The sequence below is a fragment of the Struthio camelus genome, chromosome 5 (assembly GCF_040807025.1).
Source record: "Struthio camelus isolate bStrCam1 chromosome 5, bStrCam1.hap1, whole genome shotgun sequence".
In the NCBI taxonomy this organism is placed as follows: domain Eukaryota; kingdom Metazoa; phylum Chordata; class Aves; order Struthioniformes; family Struthionidae; genus Struthio; species Struthio camelus.
This window is the reverse complement of record NC_090946.1, coordinates 34,464,228-34,486,003: the sequence shown is the minus strand read 5'-3', so window position 1 is coordinate 34,486,003 and position 21,776 is coordinate 34,464,228. Positions and strand designations below refer to the sequence as shown.

At 47.4% G+C, this 21,776-nt stretch overlaps 1 protein-coding gene across 4 annotated transcripts in view; it reads left to right on the top strand.

Moving 5' to 3' along the window:
- Window positions 1-1,329: 1,329 nt before the first annotated feature.
- Window positions 1,330-21,776, top strand: part of PAMR1 (peptidase domain containing associated with muscle regeneration 1) — a 57,839-nt gene continuing 37,392 nt past the window's right edge. For all 4 annotated transcript variants that reach the window (XM_068945489.1, XM_068945490.1, XM_009688440.2 and 1 more), the window contains exons 1-4: window positions 1,330-2,720; window positions 13,521-13,697; window positions 14,432-14,560; window positions 20,783-20,897. In XM_068945489.1, the coding sequence (XP_068801590.1) occupies window positions 2,648-2,720; window positions 13,521-13,697; window positions 14,432-14,560; window positions 20,783-20,897 (494 nt within the window). In that variant the 5' untranslated portion in view covers window positions 1,330-2,647. The remainder of the gene's footprint in view (window positions 2,721-13,520; window positions 13,698-14,431; window positions 14,561-20,782; window positions 20,898-21,776) is intronic.

The following is a 21,776-nucleotide window of genomic DNA, read 5'->3' as shown; positions in this document are numbered from 1 at the left end:
GACAGAGAGCTATCAGAAAGGAGCTGTGGGTTGCAAGGGCAGAGTGCTCAGGGCTCTGGGGAAATAGGGCTCAACAGGACTTTTAGAGCCTTGGTAGTTTCTCCTGAGGCACTATCTACCTGGGGCACCAGCCAAGGACTGCTTCAGAGGATGGCTGGTAGCAGGAGGAGGCAATGTCGACACCAGCTCTGAGAGGCAGCATTATTTAGGAGGTGCCGGAGGAACTAGCATTGAAAGTAATGAACATCTGCAACGGAGGCTACAATCTCACTTGGTACATTATGTTCTAAAATCACACCAGTCAATGAGCTGTTCTCTGAGGCTTGTACATCTGGAGCTTTTTATAGTTTTGCATCCACATTCTCTGCAGTTTTTGATTTCCTATGGGTCAATTGTGAAAGAAGATAAAAGTTAGGGTTGTCAAATGAATTCCCACTAGATATCTTTGGATTCATTTTGGGATTTGGGTGAAACCTAGCATGGGCAGAGACTACAAACTCACAAAAGTTGGGGAAAAAGTAGAAAATATTAGCCTGGGCCATTGCAGAGTAAAAGTAAATGCAGTCATATCACACCTCAGAAAGAGGTGAGACTTGTAATCTGCCAGACACTACAAGTAGGGTATTACAGGAGACTCACCTTAAATTTAAAAAGAAAATGCTAAACACAATTAACTGAAATACACACGACACTGCTCTCGGACCAAAGCAAAGAATACACACCTTAAGTTTGATATTTTCACAAGTGTATTTCACTGATATTATGAGCTTTTTAAGGTTTTTGAATATTGGGAATAGCAATACTGTAGTAAGCTTTGTTCAGCTTATGTTAGGACTCCTGCTTTCAGCTTGGTATGGACTTTCCCTGTAATTATTCCCATGGCCAAAGAGATCTTTCCAACTGTAAGCCTCCATTTCTTCATTTTTCATAAGAGGTGTGAGCATTTTGCCAGTGACTTCAGAGGTAGAGAACAGGAGCTACTAATTCATAGGGATGTGTGGAAACTTAGTTAGTATCTATAGCTCATACTGAAGTAGTTAGAAGATCGTGCTGGAGAAGTAGAAACTATATATTTATTGAACAGTTGTTACTGTATCTGTAATTACCATCTATTTCACTGTTGGGAACCCTGTAGAAAGTCAAATGGCAGCTAGGCGACCAAATGCCCTTTAAGCATCGTGTTGTGGTGACAAGTTTTGAGTGGTGTTGTGTGCCGTAAAGGTTAAAATCTTGGCATCTATCTGAAGTCCTTCTCACGTTAGCATTCTCACTGGGGGGGTTGCAGGAGTGTTGAGAGATTTAGAGAAAAAAAGACAGCCATAAACATTTTGGTATTGCTTTATATGGAAGATGCACAAACATTGCAAAGAGTGGTCACAGTTAAAAGCCAACAGGCTGATAGACAGGCATAACCTTGAGAGATGTCTGGATAAAGGAATTCACCCTGTGAAAGACCACCTGAAGGCGTAATGGATTTTCCACTGCAGGAAACTGCCCAAGATTTCCATTGGCTACTGCTTGCAAATTTTTGAGGTTGCTCAACATGCCTGAGAACTTTGCAAAGAGCTCTAGGTATCTGTTAAAGCCTTTGAGGCGCTTGAGTTTCTATTCCACAGAAAATTCCAATATTTCAATTTTTTTCTCTCACAATATATGTAAATTTTGAAAATTTGCTACAGAAAGGAAATCGAGAAAGTCTGATTTAGAACTGAGAACTATTTCCTTTGGATAGTATTGAAAAATTGTACTAGAAAAATATTAGAAAGAATAAAGTGTACCGCTATTATACTTGAGCTGTAGACCAGACAAAATCAGTAGCATGTACTAATAGAAAAGCCAAAGCACAATAAGCACAAATATAAAATCCACATGAAATGGTCTCCTTTGTTTGGATTGAACATTTCCTCAATATCAACATGCTCCGACAAAACACTTCAATTTTGCCAAAACTCTGCTTTCTGGCAGAAACTGACTCCGTGGAAAAGCTTTTGATGAGCTCAGGAATGTGTAGTCCAAGTGATTCCTTTTGTGTTTTGTGGTTTTCATCCACAGTGGAGTGAACATCGCGTGAGCCTCATTCATTCATCTGCCCCTCCATAAAAACGCATGGCTATTTTAAGCGAATCGTGAAGTGACACACTGCCCTTCGTCGGGCTGCCGGGTGCGTGGGACGGGAATGCCCTCTTGGCACCCCTCCCACTGCTGGCCCCGCTCCCAGCAGGGACAAACTCTCCTGCGTGCCCAAAGGCGCCACACACTAAGTGCCTCCTTCTGGAGACGTATGTAACTTCAGCTCACCCGAGATGACTCATAGGCATTTTTCCCCCCCTTATAATTTCTTTCTTTCTGAGATGAAAATCACTATCTCAGAGCTGAGCGTTGCAAGCCAGTAAGCCCATCTTAGTAGGGATTGGCTGCCAGAGTCCAGAAAGGGTTAAGGCAGCAGTTGGAGAGGTTTGGGGTGACGTCGTGCTTCTGGACGCCTGAGAAGTCTCTTGAAGGTAGTTCCCCTCTGGTGTGGATGGGAGCGAGCCGAGGTCTGAAATCCGAGATCCCTCGCAGCCCGGAGCTGGTGAGGTCCCAGTAAAAGCCGTTTGCCTGCTTTCCCCTCCTGAGCAGTCGCTCCGCCGCACTGACCCCAGGCAGCATGGAGCAAGCCCCCTGGACACACGTCGGACTCACCGTGCTCCAGCTCCTGCTCGTCTCCTGCTTGCCAAGAGGTACCGTAAGTGAGTGTGTGCGTGCTCTGCACGGCCGAACGGGCTCCTTCCCTGTGGCGTGGTCCGAGGGGTTTGATTTCACGCGCTGTCATGGGAAGCGGAGGGGTCCGGAGGGATGTTAGTACTAGAAAGAAGGGGTTTTGCTTTATTTATTTCTTTCTTGCTGGCATGGAGCGTGGGGGGGGAGGCTTGTCAAGGGATAACTTCCAGACAGACTTAATAGCCTTAAAGAGAAACAACTGGCTGGATTTGTTTGCCAATGGCCATCAAGAAAAGCCTATGCAATCACTCCACTTACTACTGCTTTATTTTCTCAACACTCAATGCTAAGGAAATGATGATAAAAAGAGGCATTTAAGGCTCCAAATTGTAAAGAGTAATTTGTTTAATTTGGCATGACAGAGACTTTCGTCTCCAGCCCCAACACCAAGAATGAAGGGAAGAGAGGAAAAAAAGTGAAAGAAAGAAGGAAAACAAAAGCCACACATTGTTTCCGAACTGGGCTTTAGTCCTGCCAATATTTTATTCTTGCAAAGGGGAAGCCTGGTTAAAGCTGAATGATCTTTTCTATAGTCAAATCTTGCTCCGGTTTCTGCTGAACCAGCATGCACAGTTTCTCCTTGATAAGGTTAAACAAAAAGCACGTACTGCTGAATGCAGACTCGCTGTCAGGATGCCCACGCGCGCACGTGTGCTGCTCACACCTGGAGGTGGCTGAAGCTACCTGCCACGGTCGGCCCTCAGCATCGTCGCGGGTGCAGCCGTAAGGACGCGGAGGTGAGGTGCCTTGAGACTGCCCGCCCTCCTGATCACCACAAATGGCCATAAATAACTCAGCATCAACTGCAGGGCGTTGGAGCCCGCCTCGCTGGAGGGGGCCCACAGCCAGCACAGAGACTCTCCTGGCTGCGGCAAGCGAGTCCTGGGCATGGGCACGGGCTCGGGCTAAGCCAGGCGGCAGCAAATCCCATCCCCTCGACACCAGCCGGGCAGCAGCGTGCGAAACAGTCTGCAGAGCCCGCAGGACCCACGTCCAGGGCAGCCAGCCCCTCTCCTGTCCTTCCTCTGCCTCCTCTGCCTCCCCGTCCCCCCGCTGGCTGAGGGGCCAACCTGGCCCTCGCCCAGCACACCCCCAAGGGACGAGGAGCTCCCCTTCCAGCAGCTGCAAGGGGGTGCCTGGGGGCGGGGGAACATTTTTGAAGTGCGGTGGCCTTAGCATTTCAGGGCAGGTTGGAAAATAGCGTTCTGCCTCCTCCCCACAGATGTATCCAATTTTTGTCCATGTTTATCACACCCAGTTGCACAGGGCTTGCCTCAAAAGTTGGGGGCAGGAGTTGGGGGAGGTCTGGGAGCTGATTTTTGGAATAAATTTCCAGTGCAAATGACTCATATTTCCTTAAAAATATATGTGTGTTTGTGTGTGTCTCTGCCTATCTAAACCCTTTCCAACCCCTCTTACCCTCCCCCTCCGTCCTCCGTCTGGAGGAGCGGAGCCCAGATGCACTCAGACACATCCAGATGCGTTCAATCCCAGCAAGCGGGTTACTTCAGTTCGCACGTTTCGGTTGCCCGCACGGACAAAGGGCGAGGGACCGGCTTTCGACTTTGAGGGAGACCTGGGGGTCCTTGTGCTCAGCCCCGAGGCCACATCCGGCAGCGGAGGGCTCCTGGGATCCTTGTGAGCCCAGCAGGCAGGATGCTCTCCGTCGGGGACAGGGATACCCTTGGTGGCACCCAGGTGTGGTGCCTGGCCACGCAGGTGGGACGCAGCGAGGCAGGTGGCCCCCCAGGGCATCTCGCTGTCCTTGGTTAGGGCTGTGCTGCACCGCCACGGGAACCACGTTCAAAACGTCATGCAATTACAGCAAATAAGCACCCAAGACAGGTCTGGCACCAGTCCTCCGTGTTTAACACCAGCACATTCTCGTGTGCCACAAAAGTCCAGCTTTGTCCCCCAGATCCTGTTAAAGAGCTCTAATCTTATCGGGCTCTCTAATCTCATTGATGCTCTCGCTATCTCCAAAGTGCTATGTCCATATCTGCTCCAATGCCTTGTCTTACAGTACAGAAAAAACAACATTTCTTCCTGATCACGCTAGTATAATTTTCCTGGCCGGAATAAGCTTCTCTATCCCAGAAAGAAATCGAGGCCTGATGGGTAATGTAACGACCTCTGAGTTTTGGCCTAATCCTGGCTGTTTTATACTGTCACAGTCCTTCTGAGACGAACACATGATGCCACAGTACCAATAATAAGATCACAAATGCCATTTCACAATTACGGAGAAGAAACTGAGGGAGGGGAAGGTTTAGGGCAGACTTATTCAGGTTGCTTTAGACACTAAAAACATTCTGCTTAGTGGCGTGGATGGCCTGTAATTTAAATCCAGCTATGACAAAAAGATATAGTAAGAGGAAGCTGTGTGGTGTTTTGAGGGCAAGGGGAAGATGCATGCTGAGGAGAACGATGTTTGAACTGGAACAGGATCTGAGATGTGGTGGAGATGTAGACACTTTATGCAGCTTTCTGGGCCTATAGCCCAACCAGTCTGCCTCTGAAGTGAAAGCAGGCAATCGAAAGGGCTCAATAGAAGAAAATGGGGAAAGGAGCAGAGTTTCTACTTGAGGCGTGTGTGGAGGACAGATCTATTTCATATGATACTTTTTACCACCAGCGAAAAAGTGCTGCTGAAACCTAGAAGAAAGGAAATAAGTTTCTAATAGGAACAAGCATCCTCTCCTAGAGGTACCTGCCATTGCTCCTTGTCAAGCCACCGTCATCTCTGCGGTAGTGGGTAGAGAGGCAAGATGAGGAGCTGCAGGGCCTGAAGATTTACTGTCAGAGGAAAATGGATGGCACTGGCATAACTGAATGGGCATCAGAAGGGAGGCAATATTGGCTGAAGGGCGCTGGGATCACTGAGGCTTTACCACGCAGAAGGACTGAATGTAGAGTCCAGACTGAAAAACAGAAAACCTGGAGCTACTTGTGTTAATGCTGTTTATGCATTAGCCCACCAGTATACCTCATAGATGGGCAACTTCTAGACCCCACAAACTAGGAAGCAGAATTTTAGTTGGCTTTCCTTTCAGCTACACTGAGATACTCGATTTTTATCACGAGGAAAGCAAAACGAGGCAGTGTGGAGACAGATACCAGCTCTGGAAGTCATGCTGGAAACTCTGTTAATGACCCAACAGAGACCTCAAAAATGATTTTTTATTGAACCAATAATTCTGCTCTCCTTGGAGCAGAGCTGTTGGGAGTTTATGATTTGCTTATCATAGCCGAGCTGAGAAGGGACGCTTACAGGAGTAAAAAAGGCACTACTATTAGCCAATTTGACTCAGTCAACCTTAGGAGCACACTGAAGGAAATCTGTAGCCTATGAGGAACTTCACAGCTATTTATCTGTGAAAATTGTAGCTCCTGTACACTATATGACAACATGAAATCCGGAAGAGACCCTTGTATTTGAAAACATTAGGCAGATTCCCACTTCCTGAGTCAAAGGAGAATTTGCATTAGCCTTTTTATCTATATGAACCGTGACCTGAATTGTTAAAAAGGCAGAGCTGAAGACAAGGGTGATCTCATCCAGCAGAACACAGTTGTACTTACACCAGACAGTTCTCAATGCATTTCTTAAGTAGATTACATATTGTGTAGTAGTTTAGTCTGCTTTCAACACAATCCTGCATTTGGGACTGAAAAAAGGCAGTGGAATTAATGCACGTTTATTAAGTGGCTAGAATCAGCTTAGTATAGTAGATTTCCCCCTAGGTTCACATGCTGGCTTTGCCTTTTTTTATAGAAATGCTTTCATTTTTTTTTCTTTCCACTCTTACTGCTATGTGAAAACATATACAAATAGCCAGGAAAGGATGCTAACTGACTCACCAGGAGAAGCAGTCCGATTATTCAAGAAAGTTCTCCAATCCATAAAGTAAGCAGGCTGAGTAAACTAAAACAGGGATGTATTTTAGCTCCTCTTCTAATTAGCCTGGCTGCTACAAAGAATAATGGGGACATAATTTCCAAACAGAAGCAAGTGTTTTTAAAGACAGCATTATCCCGTTCAACCTTTTACCCTATTTATTAGGAAAATAGGCATCATTTGCACAATGGGTTATCTGATACGAGAAGAGATTAAGAATAAAGACCTACATTTTCCATTATTATTATTGATTCGGGGTGCAGTGTTTTCCAATGCTCCATTAAAAGCCTCCTAAAGAAACATCTCTCTTCCTCTCTCAGGTCTGTTCGTCTGGCCAATGAATAAAATCTTGGCCCTGCTGAAGTCAAAGGGAGAGTTTTGCTATCTATCACAGCGGAGCCACAGTTTCACCCAACATGTTTCTCATTTCTAGATGACAAATGCCTCAGCAGCTGCCTGCTCAGAGCTCACTGTTAAGGTCCGGTATACACACACAGCACCTGCTTGCACATGAGTGCAGTGAAAGTAGAGCTGAATAAGAAAGGGCAGGATAAAATAATAATAAAAATGAGGCAGTTAATGAATGGGAGAACATTCCCTAAGAGGAACCTTAAGAAATTGCTCCCTCAGATTCAGATGCTAGCTTCTTCTGTACAAGGCAGTAATTGTTATTGTGCGTCATGCTGAAAAATTAAAATGCAATCAAATAAAAAGGGGCATATTCTAATCTGTGAAACATGAACTGGTTAAATAATCACTTTGATAAAGTTGTCATCTGTGGACTCTTTTAGAGACATATCTGCTTGTATCTGCTCTTATTTCCAACACATTTCTAATTTGTAGACCACTTTTCAAAGCAATTTGCAATGAAACCTCTTTGAGCCTCAGCAATGTTATACCAGTATGCTGATGGATAAAATGAGGGATGTGAGGTAAACTCATCTTTGCAGGAGAAAGAATAGACTTGTAGGATGAGAAGTTTCATCAGTTCAGACCAAGATATGGATGTCCATATAAAGCACTTTCATCTCTTAGGAGTTCTCCTGATGGATATATCTAGCAGGCTCATAAGTGCTTTGTCTTTTGGAGGAATATGGAACACATTTAGGTTGTAAACTTATCTTTTTTTTTTTTTTTTGCAAGGAGGGATGGAGGCTGCAAACTAGTTTTCTGATGGATTAGTCCTCTGATCTGTCCACACAGCATCTAATAAGTCCGTGTACCAGCACAGAGAAAGGGAGTGGGAATGGGAAGTGGAGAAGACAGTGGAGTGAAGAGTGTCCCATTTCAGCAGCAGCATGTGTTTACATCAGCTTAAAGTGATTATAGAACTGCAGAATGGCTAAAAGAGTCATTCTTCCAAAGAAGGCTTCCAAAGAAAACTTCCAAAAAAGTCATTCTTCCAAAGAATTGGAATTAATTGGTGTAATCAGGCTTGTTTCAATTCACCTCAGTTGCCGGCCATATAATTTTCCCAGCTATGAGCCCTTTGGAAGAGAAGTCCCCTTCCTATCCAGTAAGGTATCTGTGACTCTGATGAATTCACCATGGCAAAAAAACAGTGTGCTGAAGCGCAAGCTTTACCGTGATCAGCTGTCTGACCCACCCCAAGGCAGTGCTGTGCTTGTGCATCAGTTCCTGAAACCAAAGTTTAAAGCCTGATCTAGTAAGATAAACCAAAATGAAAGCTGGTTTACCTGAACGTCCCAAACTGCAGTGGGTTAGGAGCACGCTCATATGTGGATCACACTTTATTTGCTTCCATGCCCTCAAACCCATTAATCTGTCTGCCTTGCTCACAAGCTCCCCATCAATAGCTTCCCTGGAGATGAAAACTAACTACACTTTTGACCATTATCTTACATTTTATCTGCACCCCATCCCACAGGAGTCTCTCTTCCTCCTTATTTCTTTTCTTTTTCTTCATATTTCTTCAAAAGGCTGAAGAACCTTTTGTTATTATTTTAATTTCCTTTGCAAGGTCAAATTCAGCTTGGCTTTTGGCAGTTCTCCCTTTATCCCTGAGCATTAAGACATAGCTTTCTTTGATGATCAGACTTTTTTCCAACCCTCATTGGTCTCTGCTTTTCCCTCGAACGAGAGATTTGACCGGGCTCATTGTATATCCCTTAGGACTCATCGCTATCCTTTCCAGCAGAGCTCGTATTGAATAGAACTAGTGCTTTAAGATGGCCTTATCCTTGCAGCTATTTTTTATTACTTGGTCATCCTCTTTGAACTCACTGGCATAAGCATAAGTAACATATCTCCATTCTTCAGGGTGAGTGCTAATGGAGCCTTCACTTATCTTCCAAGGAGACTTCTGGCTTTTCAGAAGGGTGCAGTAAAAACTACCCTTTTGGAAGGTGGCATTTTATTCAATTGCTAATGATATTTCTGTCAACCCTCAATCGTGATCCTTTCCAAGCACTAATAAAAGAATTTCTTGTAGGGTTTTTATCACCTCATTTTCCGAGGTCCTGCAGTTTGGAATAGGATCGTATTTGAGGTCTGGCAAGGAGAGAGATGTCTGAGTCATGTGTGCGCCCAGACCATGCGGGTGATAGGAAAAACAGACACATTTGTGTCAGGGAGAGGATTACTACAGTACAGACTCTCGAGCTCCTCTGCTGCACGCCAGGCTGGCTAGCCCAAGCACATCTCTTGGCTGAGGAAGTCAGACCATTTTGGAAAGGTGAAGACGAAATAAGTAGCAAACGAGAGAATCGTGGGTCAGAGCTCGTGAGGGATGTGGGCAAGCCTCACCAGGCAAATCAGAGCAGGATTTGCTGCAACTTTATCACGGGAGTGCGTGACAGTAGAAGCACAAGCAGCCCAGCAAATTAAAACCCAATTTGCCCATGAAGCTTCTATAGCACCAGGAGTAACCTACTCCCACTCCCTCCCTTCGGTGGCTCAGGGGGTATAGGCTGCAGAGGCAGACAGATGAGCCAGACTAAGAACAAGCCCAAAGGTTTTGCCTTTGCAGTCCTGAGGCTTGGTGGGGAAATCGAGGCCTTGCCTGCAAGCGTTAAACTATGCAGCAAACTCCCCTGTGTTCCCTCTGGTGCTGGCTCCTCCGCTCCTCAAGTCAGCTTTCATCGAGGGAGCCCTGAAGTGAGGAGCCTTTGGCTCCCCCAAAGCTTCAGCTCCCCTCCAGGGAGGGGGCAGAGGCGGTGGCACCATGCCGAACTCCCTTTGCTGTAACTCAGCTGTGAAATGCCCTGGCCAGGCCTCGGACCCCCTGCCGAAACTGCTGGCAGGGAGGCGCTGAAAGCTCATGGAAATGGGGCTGCGGGCTGCGACCCGTCGGCCAAGGCCTTTAGGATCTGAAATGCTTCCCTGTGCTGTAGGGACCTGTTGCGCCTCGTAGGTGTGCCTGGATTTAAGGGTCTTTTCTTTCATCGTTAAAATCCCATAAATGAATCCACTGTTTATTTGCCTGTGCTGAGGCTTGTTTGTCCCTTTCAGCTAAATATTTTGCAAGCGTTGTCAAGCAGCTTCTTCCAGCCTCTTCCAGAAGGAGGTCAAGGCACTGCCTGGCCCCGGGCGACCCGGTGACGCAGCTGCTGCCGGCCGCCTTGCAGGGATGAGTAAAGTCCATCCCCAAACACCTCGCGCCGGTCTCTGCCATGGCTGGCCCTGGCCTCATTTCCAGCGTTTTGCTCACTCAGTTCATCCCCTGCACTCTTCTCGGCCTCCTTCGCTTCCGTTTTGGGGTAGTAACGGCCAAGTGCAGGTGGGGGCAGTAAGAGCGAGTCCCCGGCAGGGAAGTGGTCACCTGCTCCCAAACGCACAAGGGGCGGCTGGGTTATGCCTCGTCTTCCCAGGGTGCCGGGCTGAGCGGCGCCACCAGGCAAGGGTTCGCCAACTGCGCTAGGGCTCGGCTCTCGGCTCCGCGATGTTTCTCCAGCATCCCCCGGCAAAGCCTTCCCTTGCCTCCTGTTTAGCAGCCAGGAGATACTTACGCAAAACAAACAGGAGCCCACTGTTATTAAAGAGGTGCTGTCAAGTCTTCACACGCATTTTTAAAAAAATAGCTTCTACAAAACTTCAGAATAATAGATTTCATGGCTTCTGTGAAGAAAATCCCAGAGAGCATCACTTCAAAAAAATCTCAGACCCACAAATTTCCTTGTCGTGGCTATCTATGTTGCCCAAACTGCAGTACCTGAGAACTCGAAAGGGAATTGAATTGGCAATAAATCAAAAGACAGGCTATTTTCATTGTCTCGGTTGAGACAAGGGCAAGAAGTGAGCAAACAGCATTTCTAGGTGACAGCAAATTTATTTTACAGTTCTTTAAGGGCTAAGATCTGCTGCTCTCATCTTAACACAAAACATTACCTTTAACTCGCCTTACACTGCAAACAGGCCCATTGAATTCAACAAGAGTAAGCGTGGTATCTGCTCCTTGGCCCTGTTGCATATACAAGTTGTACACATAAAAATAAATATGGGGACACCCACACCCACACACCCACACCCACTCTACACACATACAAACACATGTGTAATATTTTATAGAATCACGGACAAATTTAGGTTGAAAGGGGCCTCTCTCAGAACAATGCTAATTTTGAAGTTACATTAAGTGGCTCACAACTTTATCTAGCCAAGTTATGAATTTCTCCAAGGATAGAGACATGCCTTAGTCATCCCAGCAGAACTCTGCCTGTGGACATTTGGATCAATTTAAAGATAACACTTTGTCCTGGGAAAGGTACAGATACAATCCCATAGGAAATAGTCGTTTTATTTAATGGGCATTAGCAATCTTGAGGGAAATTAGATTTCTGGCTTGAGCTGAGAGACCCAAGAATTTGAAGGAAGCTTTGCAAAAGCTTCTGAGTGTTGGGTAGTTATTTATTATTTAAACTTTTGGGAATGCTCCTTCAACTAGGAGTAAGACCCCAACCCATACACACCACTGAGACAGCTATTTTCCATAATGTGTAGTGAGATGCATCAAACTGAGTGTCAGTTCTAATAAGATAATTAGACACGAGTAATCAATTTGCTCTGGAATCTGAATTAGATACAGTTCATATATAAATGGCTTCATTAAAAGAGAATAATAGGCATAGGTTAAGAAGTCCCAACATGGTCAAGTTGATTGACTGCTGTTCTGGGAATGAGAAGGCTGGAGTCTAATTCCTGGCTCTGCTATTGTTTTTCTCTGGGACCTTGAGCAAAGTCACTTCAACTCTCTGTGCTTCAGCTTCCCATCTGGAAAAAGGAATTTGTGAAGCATGTTGAGATCTATGGGCAAAAAAGCTGCATAAGTGCTAAGCACTAAGACTATTTTGATACAAAAATTTATTATTGGAATAAAAAAATTACAGAATCTGACCAAATGCCAGAAGCAGCTTTCTTCTTTTTTTGGAATGGTTGCAGGGTAGGGGGGAAGGAGCAGAGGGGAATAGAATCGCTTTAGAATAAATAGCAACTTTATTTCTGAAGTCAGAACTGTGATAGCATTTCCAGTTGTCTGTATATCAGGCACAAGGGAAAGGATTCATTCTGAGAAGTCTGAAGGGGTAAATTTCATTTCCCAGCCAAAATGAAAAAATGAAGAAACTGTTGGTGGTCCCTTTTTGATGGACCAAATAAATAACATAAGGAAAAAGATAAGCTTCCAGGACTCAGGCTTCATTAGGCCATGGAGAATCAAGTGAGACAGAGCAGCAAGGTTCAGCAGTGGGGAGCTAAAGCAGACGTCGTAATTAGATTATGAGGCACAATGGAACAAAAACAGAACCTGCGTGCAAAGGGAGCCAGGTACAGGCACAGTTCTCCTTCAGAGATGTGTATGGCTTGTTGCAATGACAATGCAGCTCTGTCACTCAGAGTTTAAAACAAAGGAAAAAAGGATATTATCTAGCCAAAACGAAAAAAGAAAAAAGGGGAGGGGAGAGGGAAGAAGAAAGAGCAAGTCTCATTTTGTTTCTTTCACGTCTCATCTTTCTAGTCTGCTCTCTCACTTTTCATCATCAGACTCCATGAAACCAGCCGTCAGGTCTGCGGGCTGGTTAAGGGGCATGCTGACGGCATCGTGCACTCATTAGATTTCAGTTTGTAGAATTTAGACAGCACCTGGTGGAAGGAAGATGGGGATCTGCAGTTACTGTAGCAGTCTGGAGTCACACTCTGAGGCATCAAAGCGTGGTTTCTTAAAAGGGCACTTCCAGGAGAGCTTAAACACCATCATATAAACTTATGCTAAATGATAAAAGATATTAATAACGTTATCTTATAAGAAATGCTCAGATGAAATTAACCTTTAAAAATAATGGAAAAATCTTTTTTCCTTGGGCAATAGTGTAACACTGTGTGCTTCTGAGTGAAAATAGGGAGTGAAACTGCCTAAGCCCCAGCCATGAAACTGGCCTTTCCTGTTGGACACCCTGGTCTTCAGGAGTAGCAAATTCACAAACAGAAACATGAAAAAAAAATGCTATGATAATTTAAATAACCTATACTTTACATGAGGCTATAAATCAGTCTTGAGGTTTTAAAAAGAGTTTCTCATGTGACTGCATTCCCTGTATTTTTTTAGATCATTTTTCTCAACACAGACGTGGGAAGGCCTTTCAGAGAAAGGAACGAACTGAACATATTCTTTAACTCTGGTCTGTCTGTCTCCTCTGGCTGACACTGCAAAATTCTCTGTGTGTACTTGAGACACCCAAACTGAGCTTATATTTCGGCTGTGTGTTACCGCATCGTTTGGCATTTCCTATGCTGAAAACTTAGGACAACCTCATTATATATATGATCTGACAAATCAGTGTATAAGGATAGATAGCGGATTTTTCCCATCTTCCCTCTCTGCTCCCACCTCTCTGTTCCCCACTTGCAGAGTACACAGTGATCAATGAAAACTGCCCTGGAGCAGAGTGGAATATCATGTGTCGGGAATGCTGTGAATATGACCAGATTGAGTGCATCTGTCCAGGACGGAAAGAAAGAGTGGGCTACACCATTCCCTGCTGCAGGAATGAGGAGAACGAGTGTGATTCCTGCTTAATTCACCCAGGTATGTTTACAGTCATGCTGTGTCCCCACTGGACCTTTAGCCGTGCAGGCAGCTGCTGGGCAGGGAGGCAGGGAGGACATGCGCATCTGCCTGGGGTGAGGGATTGCCTGTTGTCTCCTCGGAGACTCTTTGCCACCCTGCTGGCAGCAGAAGACACGAGGCAAGCCACTTTAGCACCATGTAGCATCATTGCTAGAAAAATAACCTTCCACCAGAACGGTCCTCAGGACTCCTTGGGCAAGCTTTGGAGCTGCCAAATGGTGATGTCACAGCCGGCTTTAGATGAGGAGTGTTTCATGGGTACTCAGGGATGATTTGTATTTCCAAGGCAAGAAGTAAGAGAGGGTGGGAAGTCTGACTAGTAAGGAGGAAAGGGCAAAAGGTAAAAGCAGGAGGAGATAGGGCCAGGTTAGAAGAAATTGGAATCACTTGGGCTGGGCCCGAGCTGCACCAGCATCCTCATTCAGACTCCTGAGAGTAGCATTTACACTGGAAGCAATGAGATTTAGAGGTTCAGGCCAGTCAGACAGGGAGTTTGGCCCCAGATCTCAGCATATGAGCTCTCCTAGGGTTTGCAGGTGGAGGTTGGGTACAGCTCACAAAGGGGAAGCTGTCAGCAGCAGCAGAATCATGTATGTTGTCACTATTTGTTGTGAAAAACAGATAGAGGCTGCTCCTCTCTCCTCAGGACAACCCATCTTGGCTCTCCTTTAACATGCTGGCTCTCCTTTCAGGCTGCACCATTTTTGAGAACTGCAAGTCCTGCCGCAACGGCTCCTGGGGAGGGACGCTTGATGACTTCTACATCAAGGGGATCTACTGTGCCGAGTGCAGAGCTGGCTGGTACGGAGGGGACTGCATGAGTAAGTGTCCTGCACGGGCAGAGCGGTGGGGCACAGGGAGCAGGGGCTGCAGGCAGAGCCATGCTATTCCATACCAGCTACTCCGGTAGCTGGCACAGGCAGAAGAGGACAAAAGCAACAAGGCAGTAAGGAGATCTATAGCAGGGAATATTTCCTCCTAAAGCTCATCTGCTAGAGATTGGCCTGGGCCCCAAGGCATGGGAGTATATAACACCGCTAAACTTCCGTCATTTTTATTTTTATTTTAAAACTTTAACTACTGTGACTCTTGAGATCTTCTGTTCTCTGCATTTCTTCTGGCATATGTCAACATAACCGATCCCCAGAGGCCTTCAGAGAAGCATAAACATTTACAAAGACAGCATCTGTATTAAAGTGCTTCTCCTCCGTCCTTCCCCAACCTCCGGGCAGCAGAACCAGCCCCACCAAAGCCCCAGGGCTCGCCCCTTCACGCTGCTCCAACACACTCCAAGACAGCCCAGGCAAACGCACAGTCTTGCAACTGCTGTGTCCTGAAGGATCGGGAGTGTTTCAGGCTCTGTTAGGGCTACCTCAAGGTTTTGTTCCAGATAGCATATACAGCCCATCCTCTCTCGGATTTCACTAAGCCGTTAGTCCCAATGCTATCTTCTAATAATGGATTCCATAAGCTAATTGGATACAGTTTAAGACAAGTGTTTCCTTTACCAGTTTCCCACTGATGAAAGTGCAGCCTTTCACCAGCCCTCCTTCAGTTTTTACTGCCTTTTTGTGCATGTTTCACTGAAAGGGGTGAAAGCAGAGCCTGCCTTTCCTTCTCTGCTGTTTTTTATTCTGCACACCTTAGTCTTATCTTCTCTCAGCCATAGATTTTAAGGCAACAATTTAATCTGCTTTCCTATCCAACATGGTCCATGACCATTCAGGAGGTGAAAGCAAACAAAATAAAATCATTACTTTAAGCAGCAGAATGCGGGGGATCAGCACGTTTCAGCAGCAGGGTTAACTCAACCTTGGTTCTTTAGAAATTGATAAACTGAGTCCCTTGCAATTTAGAGTGTGAATTCCGATAGCGTTTTAAAGGCCCGTTTGCACTGGGTCGATGCTAAAGCTCCCTTGGCACTTTTTATAAGAGCAGAGCTAAGAAAGAATCATTAGCTCCTCTAATCCTCCCTCCCTCTGCCTGAGCAAGTCCGTTGCCTACCGTATATTTCAGCCTGCTCTGCCTACTTGTGTTTGAAAGCAAATGCAACCTCACGCTGCAGTCAGTTTGTAATACCGGCCCAACGCAGCGCTAGTGTTTTTCCTGCCGCTTGCTCTTTCGAATGAAGCAGTGAGAAAATGGGCTTTTCTGGACAGTTCTGCGGTACTTTAGAGGCTAAAGACAGGCTAGGATGGGCAGAGATTGCTGTTGTCATTTCCACTCTTACAGAGGAGGGTAGAGGGTGCCCATGGTCGCAGCACACCGCAGAGCACAGCCCCCCTCCTCTGGCTCTCGGCGCCCTCTCACAGACGGCCTGGAGGGCAGGCACAGGCACTGGATGTCCGGAAAGCAGCCTGCAGCCACGCCAGGTGCCGCGCTCGCAGGCTGAGCGAGGCTTGGTCTGGAGGGCGGCCAGCGAGGAGCCCCTGAGCGACAGCGGGCACGGGCTGGGGAGCAGCAGACACGGTGACACAATACTGTTCGGGGAGAGGAGAAGGAGGAGGCGATATCTCTTTTCGGTACCTGTATGTACGATCACATCTGGAGCTTTGCAGCCTCTTCCGGGCACCTCGCCAGCGGCAAGATGCCAATAAATCGAGGCAATTCAAGGGGGCGCAACCCAAGTAATCAGGGGATGTCATCTGTCTGCTTCAACCTGTCTGGCAAACGCCAATGCCCTCTGCTAGCAAGCACGCAGCCAGCCCGCAGGACCGGCACCGGCCGGGCAGGTTGTGCCCGGCCTGCATACACAGCTTCACTTCGCACCGGGTTTCACTGCTGCGGGGAATAACGCGGCTGCAGCAGCCAGACAGCAGGGCCCTCCTGGCGGGCCCTTGCGGCCCCGGCAAGGATTTCTCAGCAGAAATTTTTCGCCTCCTCCCACCTAGCGCAGCCCGCGACCCTAGCCCCTGCGCTGGGGACACTCTGCCTCCTCAGAGGCTTCAGCTGCGCTTTCTTGCCCGCAGCGCTTCGAAGGCGATAAAAGGAGCACGGCCTGGGGGCGGTAAGGCTCGCGGGGAGGCCGGGGGCAGCCGGGGGGAGCGCGGGCTTTTGTCTCCCCCTTGTGGGGCCAGGCAGGCGGCCTGAGAGCTGCCAGGGCGTCGGCAGGGGACAGCAGGCTCCTGCTTTTGGGCCGCGCGTCCTTCGTTCACAGCCGTACTGGTGCCCTGGGCAGTTACTTACTGCTTGGGAAAGCCCCCCCCCCCCGGGGAAGGGGGGAGGGGGGGGCTTCTCTATGAGGGGACAAGTGTCCTGGTGGCGGCCGTACCCGCGCCCACCTGGGCTCGGCCGGGCCCCCTTCAGGGCGCACAACTGCCCGCCAACCGCCCTCCCTGGCCGCGCCCGCCCCGCCCTCCAGCACGGGCCCCTCGGCTCCGCCAGCGCCGCCGCTTCGGGCGCCGCCGCCTCCTTTGCGCCCCGACCCCTCCCGCAGTACCGCCGCGCGGCCGCCGGGGGGCGCCCGCAGGCCCCGCAGCCGGGCCCCGGCCGCTGGGAAAGGGGAAGCGGGCCGAGAGGGGGCCGCCGGGGCAAGAGCGGCGGGGGCGAGGCGGGCGCCCCAGAGCCGACGGCTGGGAAGGGGCAGCCGGGGTGCTGGCGTGGGGGGGGACGTGGGAGAAGGAGGAGGGGGGAGAAGTGCCGTGGGTCCCCGCCAAGGGAGCCGCGCGATTCCCTGCCGTCTGCTGGCGTGGACAGGGCCGTACGCCTGGTTGAGAAACAGCTGGAAGGAGACCAGATCATTTGGCAGGAAAAGGAATGGTATAGAGTAATGCAAAGGGAGGTTATGAGGAGATAGGATGTGTGTTGAAGGAAGTTAATTGGGTCCTAGACCGTTTGGTGGTGGGGCTGTTCATTGGGTTGGACTGTCGTCCTCCAAAAGGCACATCAGAAACTCAACCCAGACTAACAGAGTCCTGCAGGACGCTCTGCTCTGTACCCTGTGCTCCGACAGCCTTTGCCTAGTGCTGATTTTCATGTAGTTCATGGACACAGGCTCCCTCGACGCCAAGAACAAAACATTATTATCTAACAGCTGTCCTCAGGCTTGCTGGCTGAGTGTGGTCCCTGTGGTGACAATAGCTGTAGTTTTAGAGACTCTGTGGAAATGGCGGTTTTGTGTAACACTGGTGAGCAACAACCAACAGGTAGCAACAAGGTGCGACAAGTCACATCTACCTCCCCGTATCAGCCTGTTTCTGAATACCACCACCGCTTTACTCTCATGCTGCTGCACTGAGTTCACTTGCCCTTTGAAGGTGCCCCACCGTGGTGCCATAGCGCTTGAACAGCAGATAGTGAATTCTTACCAGAGGTCTCCTCAGGACCTTTCCCTCCACAGACCCATGGGTCTCAGTGGGCTATAACCCAGGGGTGCCCTGAATTGTTTTCTTTTCTTCTGGTAACAAGCCTTAGAGGAAATCTTAGTGTGGCCCTGAAAGCTGCCTTTTTTCAAACAGGAACGGAACAAGGATGTTGAAACTTTGCCGAAGTGGATTTTTTTTGTAAATGAGGCAAGATTTGCCAGCATGTGTGTTTAGGATGTAAATTATCCTTGAGAACTTTCCAGGTCTCCTGCAGAGTCACCATGGGAAAATAAAAGATGCCTTTTGATTGACAGATGCTTGAACTGTTGGTCTGGGGAGTCAGCCTAACCTCTGCTGGAAGGGGTGGAGCTACAGGAGTGCAGATCTGATCTGATCGCAAAGGTGCTTCATGCAGAGAAGGGTGGTAGCAAATCTGAGAATGTTCTTTTGGAGGCAGCTGTTGAATGGCTCCTCTTTAGCCTTTGGACCACCTGCTTTGCTGGCCAAACCTACTTCCTTGGCGTCAGTGTTCAGAAAGTTCAGGCTGTACCACTGCAAACAGAAAAGCGTATTTAGTATGCCTTGCACACAAGTATCTCTCTGCACCAGTTCTTTGGCTTTCCTTTGTTAAAGGCATAGGAAACTCGAAAGCCCTTCGGAACGAAAGGGAAGCTTTCTTTGAGGTGATCCAAGCCTCCTGTCAAACTATCTGAAGATTTCTAGCAGCTTTGTCTCTGGTTGTTTTTGAGGCAGGAGCCAGCAGCAGCACAAGGTCCTGTTCCTTGCTGTGGGAAGAAGCATTATCATGTGCACCACAGCAGATCCTGCCGTCCTTGCTGAATCCTAATGTGGCTGCTGGGCACAGTCATTAATCCTTTCCTTTTACATAGGGAACTAAGCGAGCCACTGAGGAGGATGAAACACTTGTAAGGAACTCCTCTGAGCAGGATTTCTGTTTCCTTGGGTCCTACTTAATTAAGGGTAACTGAGGGTAAATGAACAAAGGGTATTTCATTTGAGCAACTCTTTCTTAAGAAGAAAGAGGAGTAATTGACCCTTGGTTTTCACATGTCTCCCCATAGACCAGATGCAGCAGGACTGATTTCCAGACACTAACATCAATGGGAACTGCGGATGCTTGGTACTTCTCCAAATCAGGTCACTGTCACCCTTTCCCCTCAAAGGAAACAAGCACCCTGTGGCAAATTTAAAAACCCACCATTCTAGTTGGGAAAGTTCATCCTGCGTTAGCGGTTAACAGTTTAGGGTTCCTCTTTGGAAACGGATGGGGGGAACAGGGTTTTCTGTTGGACTAGAGAGGTAGAAACAAGAGAGAGACTTGCTGTTGTGGTCTTTTGGGTCATTTGTCTTTTTACTTATCCTAGTTATCTGCAGTGTGCAGCGTATCGGAAGCCGCTGGTTCAGTTGCGCTATTACACTCTGTTACAGGTTCTGGCTTAAGGACACAGCCTCATCGCTCAGTGAAGCAACAGAAGGTTTACCAGGGAATGTAGCCATGTATAAGACTCCGTAAGAAAAGATGTAGTCAGGACTGAGAAATGAGAAATGAGCTCCATTTGGTTTCTAATGATTTAATTGTGCATTTTGCTAGCACTCTCATTTACAAGTCACTGAAGGCTCTACAAACAGCTTTTCTTCTTCCAAAGAGGAAAACACTGTTAGCCATATTTTATAAATGGGGGAAAGGGAGAGGTTACAGAAGGTGAGAGAAATCTCTAGGCTAAATATGTTCAGCATCCAAGATGAGGCATTAGGACAACTATCCCTGGACAGCTGCCTAGGGACAGCTGCAGACGAGCTGTGAAAAGATACTGCTTTCTCAGTGTGTGACCTCGTCTGCCTGGTTGTTCAAGTCCTTTTCCTCTGATGGTTTTCTCAGGCTAGGCAGAACTGACCACAGCCCTTCATCTTACTCTGTTGATGCTGGGCATGGATGTAGGTTTCAGGGTACGGTGAAAAGCAGAGGGAGATGCAGGCAGAGTAGGGTAGGAGGAGAATAAGGGAAGGAATGAACCTCAGAGAAAGGATGAGGACTGTATGTTATACATATGTTACACTGAATCATTGGTGGAGGAGCCATCATTGGTGGAAGAGCCGTGACGGCTATATGTCCCCATTGGCATGCTGACATTAACATGTAAGGGTAATGTGTTGAATCTTGAAGACAAACAGATTCTCTGCAATGAACTGAAAGCATCTTCCTCCTATAGGAATTCATCAACTGTTTTTCTTCCCAGAGTCTTCTTGGGAAGGATTTGAAACTATGGTTTTATGTGAAACAGTTCCTCCTCAAGTTTCATTCCCTTGAATTAGTTCTAGCATTCATTGCCCCATTGGCACTGTCCCACCGGCTTCCTAGGCTTCAGTGATTACCCAGGTCCACGTGAGATCCATCAAAACTGTTCTGAGCTGGAACATCACACATATGGGTGGATAGGCTAATTCAGAGTGGGGCAAAAGCTATAAGAAAGGGATTTGTGGGGCTGCCCCCTTTGCAAAGTGGAGAGAAGCAGGAAACTAAAGCTTTTCTGGGGGCACTCCTGTGCTCAGCTATCCATTGTGCAGCTGTCCCATTATTTTATATACCACCTGGTAAAAAAGTATGTTTCCTCCTGAGCCACCCTGTTCTCTTACTCCAGTGTTACTTCTATATGTGTTTTCTTCAGATGCATTGTGAAGATCCCTTACAGAGATTTTTTTCTATCTTTTCCTCCCTAGGGTGTGGACAGGTTCTTCGAGCTTCTAGGGGCCAGATTTTGCTGGAGAGTTACCCACTGAATGCACGATGCGAATGGACTATTCATGTTCAAGCTGGATTTAATATTGAGTTAAGGTAGGTCATAGTGGCTTTTAGTCAACACTGTTTCCAGGATGACACTGGGGCATGTGGATAACCAAAGAATCTCAAGGAGGGTAAGACACTGAGGTCCCTGTAACAGTGAAAGTACTGCTACCCTTTGCATTTGGCAACTCAGCTCTTTCCTCTGGCCTGCCTTGTGATGAGCAGCCACTGTAGAAATCATCAATGCTCTGCCTTCGATTCTCATTTAGGACACAGCTAAGGAGAGGTTTCTCAGATACTGGGCAGAATGTATCTCTCTAGATACTCTTCAAGACCTTGGCACTAAAGCATCTAGTGCTTTCTCAAGACTGTACCAGGCTTAACTAAGACAGAATCCCTGAAGACAACCTATAGGAACATTTTGATGCGATGTCTCATGCCAGAAGAGGGTTGCCTTTAGGACCTGCCTTACATTTAGCCTACGATTTTCCTCTTCATTTCCTTTCACTCCTTTTAGTAGCCGTGTCCTCTGCCAGTCTGTTATTCCTCTTCCTATGCCTGGAGGATGCACCTCTCCTGCAAGTCATTGCTGCACTGAGCTGTGTATATTTAGTCCTGTGAGTTCTCCCCTGCTGACTCAACTGCACAGTTCTTGAAGAGGTTTCCTTCCCAGTGCAGAAGAGCTGCTAGTTGGGGTAATTAATACTGTTTCCACATGCATGTGGCAGGCAGCTCACACATGCAGCAGGAAGCCTGGCAGGGGATCCGATTCAAAACCCGCTAGCTAGTATAATAAGAACAGGAGCTAAAGTCTTCACATCAGTATTTCACCAGCTTTGGAGCCCAGGCAAAGGAACAATGCTAAATGCACAAACATATTTCCTCCTATGTATTTAAAGAGAGACTTAATATTTAGTAAGAGGAAGAGAA